We start from the raw sequence: 13,157 nt of genomic DNA, 5'->3' as shown, positions 1-13,157 counted from the left end.
ATCATCACAACAATCCTATTCTTATCTCTGTCTTATAGTTAGGGACACTTATGAGGCATAGGAACCCTATTCCTTATCTATGAATTGGTATTCTTTAAAAAAAACTTCAGATGAGGCAAGGGGAACATCTTTCCAAATCACTGAGAGCTTTTCCCTAATTAGCTTGAAAAAAGTCTTCAGATAAATCTACCAAGCTGAGGAGGAAATTATTTGAAAAGGTTAGCACAGAAGAATGGCCGTCCTTGGAATTTTCTCTCATAAACACCTTTTATAGATTAGGCTAATAAGGTTTCTGGGAGTCCTCCTCACAGGAAATCTGCATGCCTGACTGATCCAAGCTGACTGAGGTCAAATCATTCTTCACTGGGGGAACACATTGGGTTTTGGACTCAGAACCCCAGTTTTCTCGGAATGCTGAAGGCCAGATACCATTCACAAATGATTTGCAGCAGAATATTGCTTGTGTATGAGATTCAGTGATTTTTGCCACCAAGAAGTTATAAATTGAGAAAATAAACCCAGTTATTTTTGAAGTAGTTTAAGATATTTTTAATGTGAGGGCTTGGGTTTTTTTTTTTTTAAGTTTCTTTAGAAACAGTTTGCCTGCTATAACTGCATCTCAAAGGAAGGTACATTCAATAGAGAAGCTTGGGTTCAGAGGTCTCAAAGGGACCTTAGAGGACATTCAGTCCCACTCCCCTTACTTTAAATATGGGCAAATAGGCCCAGAGAAGGGAAACGACTTCCAAAGGGCATAGATCAAAATGTAGGAAGCCGACTCAAAGTGTTCTCCTGCTCCTTCTAGCGCCCAGGTTGTCCTGGATATAAGCCCATCTAAGCACATCCACCCATGGAACTAGCAACACCTTCTGAACCCAGGTGATGACAACATTCAAAAGTATTTGGGGCCAGGTGCAGTGGCTCATGCCTGTAATCCCAGCACTTTGGGAGGCTGAGGCATCCAGATCACCTGAGGTCTGGAGTTCGAGACCAGCCTGGCCAACATGGTGAAACCCCATCTCTACTAAATATACAAAATTAGCCGACCGTGGTGGTGCATGCCTGTAATCCCAGCTACTTGGGAGGCTGAGAAAGGAGAATCGTTTGAACCCGTGAGGTGGAGGTTGCAGTGAGCCAAGATCGTGCCATTGCACTCCAGTCTGGGCAACAAGAGTGAGATTCTGTTTCAAAAATAAAAGAAAACTGGCAAATTCCTCTTAGCTATAATTTAGCTAATTTTAGATGAAATAATAACAATGACGTGAAAACTTTATTACAGACATTTCAAAGCATCCAGTTAACATTTCATACAGTATAGGCAGAGAACTGAAAGAAATGGAAAGAATTGAAAGAAAGTTTAAAGGGGTGAGGAATGGGGTATTGTATTATAGTAATCACGTTATTCAAAAAGTCTGCAAGTCCTTGCTGTGACTTCTGAAGTTGTGGCCAGATAGAGGCAGAAACCAAAATAATTCTTATTTCACATTTCCAGCCTAACTTCTCTTCCTGAGTTTAGTCTATTAAAAATATCATATGACACCAACGTTCATAGTGGCATTACTCAAAATGGCCAAAAGGTGGAAACAATGCCAATGTCCACCAACAGATGAGTGCATAACAAAATGTAGTATATATACACAACGAAATATTATTCAGCCTTAAAAACGAACGAAGTACTGATCCATGCTACAACATGGATGAGCTATGCAGAGATGCAAAGCGAAAAAACCAGATACAAAAGGATACAGATTGTATGACTCCACTTATATGAGGTACTAGAACAGGCAACTTCATAGAGACAGAAAGTAGAACCATGGTTACCAGGGCTGAGAGGAATGGAGAATGGGGAGTGACTGCATAATGGGTACACAGTGTCTGATTGCGATGATGGAAAATTTGGGAAATGGAAAGCGATGATAGTTGTATAATATTATGAATGTACTTAGTGCCACTGAATTGTATACTCAAAATGGTTAAAATGATAAATTTTATGTTATGTATATTTTACCACACACACAAAAAAAAGACATCAAAATCAGAACTACCGGCCAGGTGCGGTGGCTCACACCTGTAATCCCAGCACTTTGGGAGGCCAAGGCGGGTGGATCACAAGGTCAGGAGATCGAGACCATCATGGCTAACACGGTGAAACCCCATCTCTACTAAAAATACAAAAAATTAGCCAGGCTTGGTGGCGGGCGCCTGTAGTCCCAGCTACTCGGGAGGCTGAGGCAGGAGAACAGCATGAACCCGGGAGGCGGAGCTCGCAGTGAGCCAAGATCGCGCCACTGCACTCCAGCCTGGGCGGCAGGCTCCGTCTCAAAAAAAAAAAAAAAATTCGGAACCACCTCCCTTCATTTCTCAGTTGGAATCTCTAAAGTGTATTTTGTTCATTTATTCCCACTAAAGCTGAATTTCTTCTCAAGACCTGCTTAAAGCTGACAGTGTCATGGACAATCTACATACATTCATACGCACAGGTACACAGCCACACACAGACTACTTTGTGTCCTGCAGTGACCCATCCACAAACAGTATCCACCCCAAGACTTTGCTGATCACTCCAACAAGAAGGCCCATGGCAAGCACTACTGGAGATCCAGGTAACCAAATGAACACCCCTTCAATTTCTCACCATGGGGGAATATGTATTCAGTATATAGATATTTTATCTATAAAGAAAACTGCGTGCATATATACCAGAAAGACCATCGGGAATTGCTCACCCAAGTCTGTTCCACCACACCCATGAACAAAGAGATTTCAGCCCATATATGGCTATTTTGGTGAAGTTAGCGATTTCAAGTTACACTGAACAGTGCGTGTCCTTAATGCAAATGCATATAATTAGGAGCTAAATCTTTGTACCTTTATAGGACAAAAGACCTAATAAGCTGGATGTACCACCTGTGACTTCTGAGGAAAGGAGAGCTTTTCATTTTTTCTTAAAAGAATCCGTTTCTCAGCCGGGCGCGGTAACTCACGCCTGTAATCCCAGCACTTTGGGAGGCCGAGGCGGCCGGATCACGAGGTCAAAAGATCGACACCATCCTGGCCAACATGGTAAAACCCTGTCTCTACTAAAAATACAAAAATTAGCTGAGTGTGGTGGCACGTGACTGTAGTCCCAGCTACACAGGAGGCTGAGGCAGGAGAATCACTTGAACCTGGGAGGCGGAGGTTACAGTGAGCCAAGATCATACCACTGCACTCTAGCCTGGTGACAGAGTGAGAATCCATCTCAAAAAGAAAAAAAAAAAAAAAAAAAAAGAATCTGTTTCTCATGAGGCAAAGAGAATCTGAGAACAACAGTCTTCTGAAATAGAAATAGGGACTGGGGGGAAAGGATGTGAGTTTTGTTTGTGATAGTCATAACCCATCACCCAGACCTGAGAGGTGCCATCCTGTGCCATACCATGACCTTTACTCAACTTTAATTTAAAGATTTCCACAGCCTCACCATCTTTTGTGGACATGTTGCCAGTAGCCTGATAACTGGGTCTTGCAAGCATTTAGAGATCTCAAGAGTTTGTGTGTGAAGAAAAATAATCTCTAGTGATGCTTCCCACTGCCAACACACATGAACATTTAACACAAGTAAGCTGCCACTTGTAAAAAGTCCACTTGACATCAATCCCTCGTGCATCCTGAAGACACATGTCAAGATCACACAAGATTTTAGAAGCAAACATTTTTAGAATAATGTTTTGTTCCCAAAGTGCTTAATTAGCAGAAACACTGTGCTAGGGAACTGTCCTTGAATATGCACACATTTTAACCTTCATGTTATTTTTTCTGAAGCACAAAGTTTCCTCTCAGTGGATGGTCAGGAAATGATTGGGCACAGAAAACCAGCCATCTGAAGTGTTGATTCGTAAAATGAGTTCCATCTTTCCACGCAGGATTCAGCTGCCTTCCAGGGTGACATTCCCTTTATGAGGGGGACCATTCTTTGGCATCTAATGACCTTTTCTCTATTCATTTAGGATGAGCAATTCACCTATGGCTACTTATATATGAACTCTTTCAATATCACCAACCTCTTCTGTCCCCTTGTGCCATCTTCCTACCCCCAATTTCAACCAATTATGTTTTATAAGACATCAGTTAGTGAATCACAATTCAAATGAACCCATCCATTTGCTTAGCATCAAGTGGCCCCTGGAGTTGCTCCATTTGAAGCCCATAGGCCAGAGTTACATACGGCAGGCTTGCAAATGAGAACAGGGTATGATTTATTTATGACGACCATATGTGTTTGATGCCCAATTCCAGCAGGTTGTGGCTTCTCTTGCATGTCTTGGTCTGGGATGACCTATCTACTCAGTGTGTCCCATTTCAGGTACCGTATTTCCATGCTGGGAAAAGAGAGCTGACGACTGGCTGGGGGGCTGCACATACAGATGCTCCTAACCCTGCTTGCCACATAACAATCTGTGACCAAATGCAAAGTGGGCCAAATGTAACTTGCTGCACAGGTTTGCCATGTACAATGGTTTTCAGTGGTGAGTGGAGAAGTAGCTGCTGGAATGACTGACCATGTGGGGTTCATTAAGCTGTTGTGCATTCACCCATGAGAAAGGCCAGGATGCTTGTGAAGGGAGCTCCACTCTTCATTTCAGAAATTTTAACGCCCCACCATTTGGCAGTGATGCTCCCGGGGAGAATGGCAGATATGCATCAGAAGGTTCAAACGTGGAGTCCAACTGAAGTGCAGTAAACTTCTGCCTTCAACAGTCTCACCCCCCTTTACCCCCCAGTTGTATTTATACTTTGAAAGAAGTTAACATGAAGCAGTAGTCACCTGGGCGTGCTCAATTTTTGACAAGCCTTAGTCACTCTGTACCCAGCAGAACAATTCACATTATATTCGAAATCCTGTGAAGATTCTGCCACACATGCTAACACTAAAATGCCAGTAGCTCCACTTACCTTCTTTATTAAGCCTCATAACCTCCCTGCTTTTTCCACCCTCTTTTCCAGCCTCTTCTAAATCTACATCTGCAGATGAAAAAGAAAAGGAAAACAGAAAATAAGGAAAAAAGGGGGGAAAAAAGCCAAAGTCAAGGGGGGAGGGAGAGTGTTTATTTGCAAACAGATCGATATAAATACTGTATATGAAATTCTTTCAAAAATTGACAATGCAACATTTTCTCCCAAGTCCGGGTTTCCATCTACCTGGCCCAGATAGGTACCCAAAAAACTATGCAAGCAGCAACAGAGTAGCCTTTTAAACGGACAACACCGTGGGGCTGCGAGCCCACCCCGCGGGCTGCCACGGGGAGCCGGGCACGGACAGACAGACAGCCCTGGCAGCCGGGCCTCTCCCTGTGCATTGATGATCTGTCTCTGTGTGTATTTATTTAGAGAGAGAGGGAGAAGCATGGAGGACACCGGGGGCCACTCTCTCTCTCACACACACACTTTTTCCCAGTGGCTCTAGGTGAATGGAAAGGTTACAGGATAATAAAAGGAGGAGGAGGCGGTGGGGTTCTTACTGTCGGAGCAGTGTAATTTGGCGGCGTCGATCCAGGAGGACCAGGGTTTGCCCAGAAACGCCTCCGGACTGGGCACTTTGCGATCCAGTGTCGCCATTGCTCTTCCTTCTTGTTGCTTTTTCCCTGTTCCTTCGGCAGCAGCAGCCGAGAGACACGGGATTCGAGAACGCTCCGACGTCATCTTCGGAACGTTCCGACATTGAGTGTTCTGAAAGGGGGAGGGAGGGAGGAAGGGCGGGATGGGAGGAGGGCGGCGGAGGAGGAGGGGAGAGGGAGCGGAGGAGGGGCGGGCGCTCTGGCTCCCGGAGCCAGCTCGGTGGGGCTTGCGCGCCCGCGGCCGCCAGGGGCAGCAGAGAGGCGCCTGCAGTCCGCGCCCGCCCGCCCGCCCGCCGGGGGCCGCCCGCCTGCCGGGGAGGGGCCGCACTGACGGGCGAGCGCCGCGTGCCGGAGAGTGGAGGCTGCAGAGCGCCCGGCAGCCGGGATGCAGCGGCGCCGCCCGAGCCCGGGGTGCCAGGGGTCAGGGCACACGGGGAGAGGCCCGACGCGGGGCCGAAGGAAGGGTGGTCTTTCCCGCAGAGTTGCCGCTGGAGGACCGAAAGTTTTTGCAGGCAACCCTTGCTTCCAGCTTGTTCCTCTCTCCCCGGGTCCCTGTCGCCCACCGCGAGGCGCCGCCGCGGTAGACCCGACGGCTTGGCGGGGAGGAGGCGTGAGGGGTTGCGACCCCCACCACCACCCGAACCAGGGAAGGGACCCTGGTGACCTCTCCTCCCAGCCTTCACCCCCGTCACCCCTTTCTTCTCTTTCCTGGAGGACTTTGGACCGTGGAGATTCTGCAGTTGTTGCTCTGGGAGCTGAAACCAGTGGGTAGATGTGGTTCTGAAATGCAGGTGAGTTTGGGGCGTGAGGAGTTACCTTCCCATCTCAGGCTGCGGGGCGTGCAAAACTCAACACTCAGGACCTCGGTCCCCCGGGTTCCACGCGCGGTTCGTGTCTCCGGCTCTCAGAGAACCACTGCGTGGACTTTGCTCCAGGGTCAGCAGAGCGGGAGGGCGAATTCACGGCTCTTGGAAGACGATGCTAACGGGCCTAGCTCCTGAGCCATTTCCAGAGCTCCCTGCCGTGAGACGAGAGTGGCCCGGGTTTGCGCAGGCAACCTTTCGCCAGGAATCTGATTCCTGGGAGAATCCACTTCAGGCTTAACTGCTCTAACCAGCTAGAAAGGGAGCGCTAGATTTCCTCTTGATTTTGGACGTTGGGTGCTTTAGTTGAGATTTTCACCCTTTAAAGAAGGCTTTAAAATGTCTTCTGTTACTTCTTTTTAACAAAGCCTTTGTTTACTAGAATTATCTAAACTATATGGACACCGCCCTCACCCCACAATCGACATATTTTTTTCTCTCTCTCTTTTCCCAGCACCCTTTTAGCTCTCACCACTGCTGTTTCCCAAGTTGTCACAGCTGAAGCGCACTGATTTGAAGTTGCTTTGTACGGACTGAGTTCTGCCCTGGCTGAGCCATCTAATAATGTCTCTGAGCTTGGCACCCTGTATCTCTAAGCCAGTGTTAAGATGGGCGAGGAATGAGGAGCTGCCGATTTGCCTTTAGTTGTGATGTTTGTGTGAGTCGGCTTGTTTGTTTCAGACTCAGATAACTGCACTTGCCTTTGCTTTCTTTGGAAGGGCGCCTACATAGCTAAGGTGTCGCTTGGTGAACAATTCCCATTTTAAGAATTGGTGGAGTTAACAAATATTTATTACTTATTGACCTATTGTTATATGCTAGACCCTGGGCTTGACATTTCCTTCCTTCCTTCCTTCCTTCCTTCCTTCCTTCCTTCCTTCCTTCCTTCCATCCATCGTAAGACAACCCATATTGCCTGTTATGGAACAGCTGCCTTCAGGAGGGAAAGATGAGTGAGACCTATCCTCACCCTCACAGAGATGCAGTCTGGTGGTCTCTGGAAGAAGGAAATTGTGAAACTTACCGACTCCTTGGGAAAACAGGACAGATACACAGGGACTGGCCTGTGCAGTGGGTGGGGTGGTCTCTCAGAGCTGTGCCAGTTCATAGGAGGAACTGAAATCTAGTTGAGAGTGAACAGAAACTCCCAACTTCTCTGTGTGACAGAGAAGATGGGATCTGCTCTGCATCTTGGAAATTGCCAAAGATTAGTAATGGTAAAGTGAAGACTGGTCTTGCAGAGGGAGGGGGAATGATGGTATTAGCAGAGGCTTCAAGTTGAGTATAAACATGGTGTGTTTGGGTGTTGAGCATGGTTTGCCTGGGATGGAGAATTGTTACTGGGGTTTGGGGGTGATACATTTGGGTACCCAGGCCTGGATCAAATTATGGAAGGCACCGAACAGCAGTCTAAAGAGTCTGGATTTTGTTTGACAATGGGGAGCTACTGAAGGGCTTTCTGTACCATAAAGATAAGTTAAAAGTGTGACTTAGAAAGATTGGAGTACAGAGCCTGGTTAGAAAAGTAGTGCTGCAATATTCATGGTGTGAAGAGATGAAAGCCTGAACTATGGTGGTGCTATGCAGGTAGAGAAGAGGAGACAGATGTGAGACTCTGTGAAGAGAGCACCTGATTGGTGGGTTAGACTAGATTTAGGGGTGGGGAGAGAGAATGCGAGCGCTCTGAGGCATGAATAATTAGATGCTGGAACATTTTCCCTTTCCCTTCTGCTTCCCTATTTTCCCTCTATTTATTATCTATTTTGGTGTTTATTCCCATGTTGTGCATGCAAGGAAGGTGTGGGCAGCCGCTGATGTGGCCTCAAAAGTCTGTACCTCCTGGTGTTCATGCCCTTATGTAATCCTCTTTTCTTTAGTGTGGGCTAGACTTAGTCACTTGCTTATAACAAATAGAATATAGCAAAAGTGGTGGGATGTCATTTCTGAGGTTAGGGTACAGAATGGCTGTCACTTCTGTTACTCTCACTCTTTCTTGCACGCCCTGGCTTGCTCTAAGGGAAGCCCACTTCCATGTTGTAAGCTCCCCTGTGGAGAGGCCTGTGTGGCAGGTAACTGAGGGAGGCCTCTGGTCATTAGCCAGTGGGGAACTGAGGCCCTCAGTACAACAGCCGGTGAGGAGCTTAATCCTGCTATTAGCCATGTGAGTGGGCCACTTGCTGAGAGTCAGTGACTTGAGTTTCCGGAATGCTGTCTCCTCTCCTGGGAGCCACTATAAACCACTCAAAAACATCAAAGGTGGCTTGTCATCAGAAGTCAGGGCACCTCAGTTATAGTGAAGCAAATCAATAGTTCCATATTTTAACATGAGCTTACTTTCCCAGCGGAGTCTCTCAAATGGAGGTTACTACACAGGACCTTGAAGAGGGTCTGACAGCCCAAATATTATTTCCTTCTATTTGGGATGATTTTACTCTACAGCATAGTAAATTGTGGGCTAGGATCTAAAAGTGATTTAGCATCTCTACAAAAGAAGACTTTATATGCATTGCCACGTTTAATTGGTAACAGAATACATCTACATTGTTATAGTTAGTTATGGAGTATAATTGTGGAGTTGCTTTACTCTAAGCCTTCCCCAGTCTCTCCATTGACTATAGATATAATAATACTGACTTGTTGAAACTATAACCCACCTATGACTGTGTTGGATAACATGACTGTCAATCAAATTGCATAACTGAGAGGCAGAGAATAAAGAAAGCATTGCTTATCAAACTACTAGACACTTACACTTGACTTTGGATGAAAATTGAGGTCAATTGGAAGTAATGTTCAGGTTTACATGCTGTATATGTATTATATACATATCAATACTCATATATCAACTATATATGGTGGTTAATTTTTTACAGAATTGAATTCCTTTTGGTAGTAAATAATTACAAATACTGTTAGAGGCAACAAGAATCTAATACATCCTTAATAAGGATAAAGTGACCTGTAAAACAGTAATTTAAAGCATATTAGTATAATGTCTATGTGATAAAACTATCTAGCAAAGGCAAAACACCCTCTTCCCCTCATGATTAATGTTTAGGGAGATAAAAGGGATGTAAATATTTTTATTGTTTTATTATCTTTCTTAGGAAAATGACAGTGTGGTTGGTTTAATTAAAAAGGAGAGTCTCCCGTAGATGAAATAAAGAAATCTGTTCTATGGAGATGACAATGGAAAATACCTATTTAATTTGACTAACACCTGGTTCTGTAAAATGTGCATCTAATATGTATCCTGCATTCACTTAGTCTGATTCATGTGCTGTTTCACCACATTATTGAAAAGAAGAGAAGAGGGAATATTAGCTCTCTCATTTGAGGATATTAAACTCCTGCTGGGGTTGAGGCACCGTGTGAGCACCCTACTTGCTACCTAGTGTGTTGGGAGTTACCTGGAGGCAATGAGGAGAAAATGACATGTTCCGTTAGAATGAGGCATCCCCGGAATTGTTTGATGTTCTTTGCCTTAATTGAATCCATCTATCCCATCTGCCACTCTTCTCTCTAAATTTATTTCCCTAACCCACTCTCCCTGAGAATTATAGTTTGGGGGAAATTTGTTACCTACGTTGTTACCTTTTATGAAAGCTCTCGGCATCTGGAGGGCAGGTGTGCCTTCTACTCTGCCTTGCTAGACAACTTTACCTGCCTCTTTCCTGCCCCTTGCAAGGCTGCTGGATTAAAAACAGGACTGGATAAAAGGCCCCCAGTAGCAACAGAAGTGGGAACGAAAATAGAAATTCCAGGCTTTTACTTATTGGTTTCAATACAGATCCCTAGCCATGTGCCAGGCCTGGCTAACCATGGACTCTATTAATAAATATAACTACACAAACATTTGCATTCTGACTGGGGCAGAACAGCCAGCACGGGAGTGTGTTATCTCGAGGGAAAGCTGGTCTTAAAACTCTTGACTGATTCACCTGTGAGTTCGGTCAGTCGGTGCTCCCTGGAACTGCTCTGGTGCTGAAGGTTGAGGTCATCTCTGTTCCCCAGAATGTGGCAGATCCAGCCCCATTCCTGACCACTATCCTTTTGCAAGGGTGAGACAGGAGAGATGATAACTTCTCTTTAGGATTCTTGTAGAAATCACTTTTGGCCCTTAACCTACATATAAAGAAAGTTAACATTAATGCACACATATTATTTTGAGCAAAGCCCATCCATATTTTCAAACCTACCATTTGCTATGGTGTGGGAGGCAGTACAGGGTGGAGGCCAGAGCATAGGCTTGAGATGGGCAGGTGTGAATTAGAATTGCCCTTTAGTCATTTGCTTGAGAACCTGCCTTGATCCATCTGAACCTCAGGCTCCTCATCTCTGAAATGGGTAGTAAAGCTCTTCTCTTGGGATTGTTGTGAGGATTGAGATTCTGGGTACTGAGCCCCAGGCATAGGGCTTGGCACACAGTGGACAGTGGTTCAATGTTCACTGTGATGATACTTCAGTTTCAGTGCATCATTTAGATAGCTGCCAGTCAGAGACAGGCTGACAGTCACCTAGGAGTAGCTCCTCTGGTTGCTTCTGAGACATCCTTCTGCTTAGAAAGGAAACTAAAGCGCTTCTCTCCTTTACATGAGCTGCTGGCCTGCATCAGTTATGTGGAAACCTCTGCCCAAAACCTCCTCTTGACATATACATCATGGTAATACATAAATATACCTTTCTTCAGGAAAGGTCCTAAAAGACCATTTGCTATGCAGAGGAACTGCAAAATCCAGTTTGGTTGCAGACAAAACTGCCTTTGCATGATGAGGTAGATAGTTGTCTTAAAACTAAGCAGAGTATGATTTCTGCTTGTTATTGTTTTCTTTGAAAAATGTGTTTCTTACATAAAAGAAAATTGACAGTGAATTTTGAAAATCATATGATATGGTTTGGCTGTGTCCCCACCCAAATCTTAACTTGAATTGTATCTCCCAGAATTTCCACGTGTTGTGGGAGGGACCCAGGGGGAGGTAATTGAGTCATGGGGGCTGGTCTTTCCCATGCTGTTCTTGTGATAGTAAGTCAGTCTTACGAGATCTGATGGGTTTATCAGGGGTTTCTGCTTTTGCTTCTTCCTCATTTTTCTCTTGCCACTGTCATGTAAGAAGTGCCTTTTGCCTCCCGCTATGATTCTGAGACCTCTCCAGCCATGTGGAACTGTAAGTCCAATTAAACCTGGTTTTTTTTTTTGGAGACAGAGTCTTGCTCTGTCACCCAGGCTGGAGTGCAATGGCACGATCTTGGCTCACTGCAACCTCCGCCTCCCAGGTTCAAGCAATTCTCCTGCCTCAGCCTCCCAAGTAGCTGGGATTACAGGCATCTGCCTCCACACCTGGGTAATTTTTCTATTTTTAGTAGAGATGGGGTTTCACCATGTTGGCCAGGCTGGTGACCTCAGGTGATCCATCCGCCTCAGCCTCCCAAAGTGCTAGTGTTACAGGCATGAGCCACCGTGCCCGGCCTAAGCCTCTTTTTGTTCCCAGTTTTGGGCATATCTTTATCAGCAGTGTGAAAACAAATGAATACATTATGAATAAGCATGTTCTCCTCATGAGAAAGAATAGTGAAACAATAGAGATAAGGGAGAAATAACCCCTTCAAATGTGGTCACTCCTGTACCCCCAGGTCTGAAGGCATTCTTCATACCATTTTCTAGACATTTACCTACTGTATATGTCTGTCTTTAAAGGTATAGATGATATTGCTGTGTGTATTGTCTTTGTTTTTCTTTTTAATGTGAATAGTATCACTTTACCGACATTTTTCTATAATTTTCTTTTTTCACATGTGCTGTTAAATGTCATTATATATCGAAATACCTCATTCTTTTAAACTGCTTCATGGTATTCCATAAAATGTTCCAGGGTCTATTTATCTGTTATTTTTTATTTATTTATTTATTTTGAGACAGACTCTTGCTCTGTCGCTGAGGCTGGAGTGCAGTGGTGCAGTCTCAGCTCACTGCAACCTCCACCTCCTGAGTTCAAGTGATTCTCCTGCCTCAGCCTCCCAAGTAGTTGGGATTACAGGCACCCCCACCACGCCCGGCTAATTTTTGTATTTTTACCAGAAGTGGGGTTTCACTATGTTGGCCAGGCTGGCCTTGAACTCCTGACCTCAAATGATCCACCCACCTCGGGCTCCCAAATATTTATCTGTTATCTTATTGATAGACATTTGGGTTTCTAGTTTTTATGAAAAATAGGTAGTCAACATCTTTATTTTTATATATGCTTCCTGGGCACGTGAGGAAGTATTACTACCCAGAAATAGAATTGCTGGGCATGTGCATTTTTAATTTTAATGGTTCTGCCAGACTGTCTTCTGAAGTAGCTGAGTAATTTATACTTCCACTAGCAGTACAGAGATGTGCCCATTTCCTTAATTAATGCGCAACATTTTCAAACCTTTTAAATTTTGCCAATGTTATGAGTAAAAAAAAAAATTTGATTTGTATTTCCCTCATTTGTGGTGTGTTTTTTGAGCATTTTCCTCTCATGTTCATTGTATTTGTACTCTGTAAATTGCTGTTAGTATCCTTTGATGATTTGTCATTGGTATTTTTTAGATCTGCTTATTGATTTGTAGGAATTCTCTATGTATTCTCAATTTGGATCTTTTCTCTATTTGGAAATAATGTAATTTTCCAGCTTGTTGCCTTTCTTCTTTTGACTTTGTTTATGGCATCTTTTCC

The 13,157-nt window shown here is 44.6% G+C and overlaps 1 protein-coding gene across 10 annotated transcripts in view; it reads right to left on the bottom strand.

Annotated features, from left to right (window-relative positions):
* ATXN7L1 (ataxin 7 like 1) overlaps window positions 1-5,726 on the bottom strand; it is a 271,623-nt gene extending 265,897 nt beyond the window's left edge. For 9 of the 10 annotated variants that reach the window (XR_001901098.3, XR_002521130.2, XM_003896449.4 and 6 more), the window contains exons 1-2: window positions 5,499-5,726; window positions 4,933-5,001 (exon numbers count right to left, since the gene is read on the bottom strand). Coding sequence is in view for 8 of the 10 variants with exons in the window: in XM_003896449.4 (XP_003896498.3) it covers window positions 4,933-5,001; window positions 5,499-5,679 (250 nt within the window). In the remaining 2 variants the exon portion in view is untranslated. The remainder of the gene's footprint in view (window positions 1-4,932; window positions 5,002-5,498) is intronic. The other variant, XM_017957051.3, reaches the window with a different exon arrangement.
* Between the last annotated feature and the right edge of the window lie 7,431 nt (window positions 5,727-13,157).

The sequence above is a fragment of the Papio anubis genome, chromosome 4 (assembly GCF_008728515.1).
Source record: "Papio anubis isolate 15944 chromosome 4, Panubis1.0, whole genome shotgun sequence".
Classification (NCBI taxonomy): domain Eukaryota; kingdom Metazoa; phylum Chordata; class Mammalia; order Primates; family Cercopithecidae; genus Papio; species Papio anubis.
The sequence above is the reverse complement of the archived record's forward strand: the minus strand, read 5'-3'. Positions and strand labels throughout refer to the sequence as shown.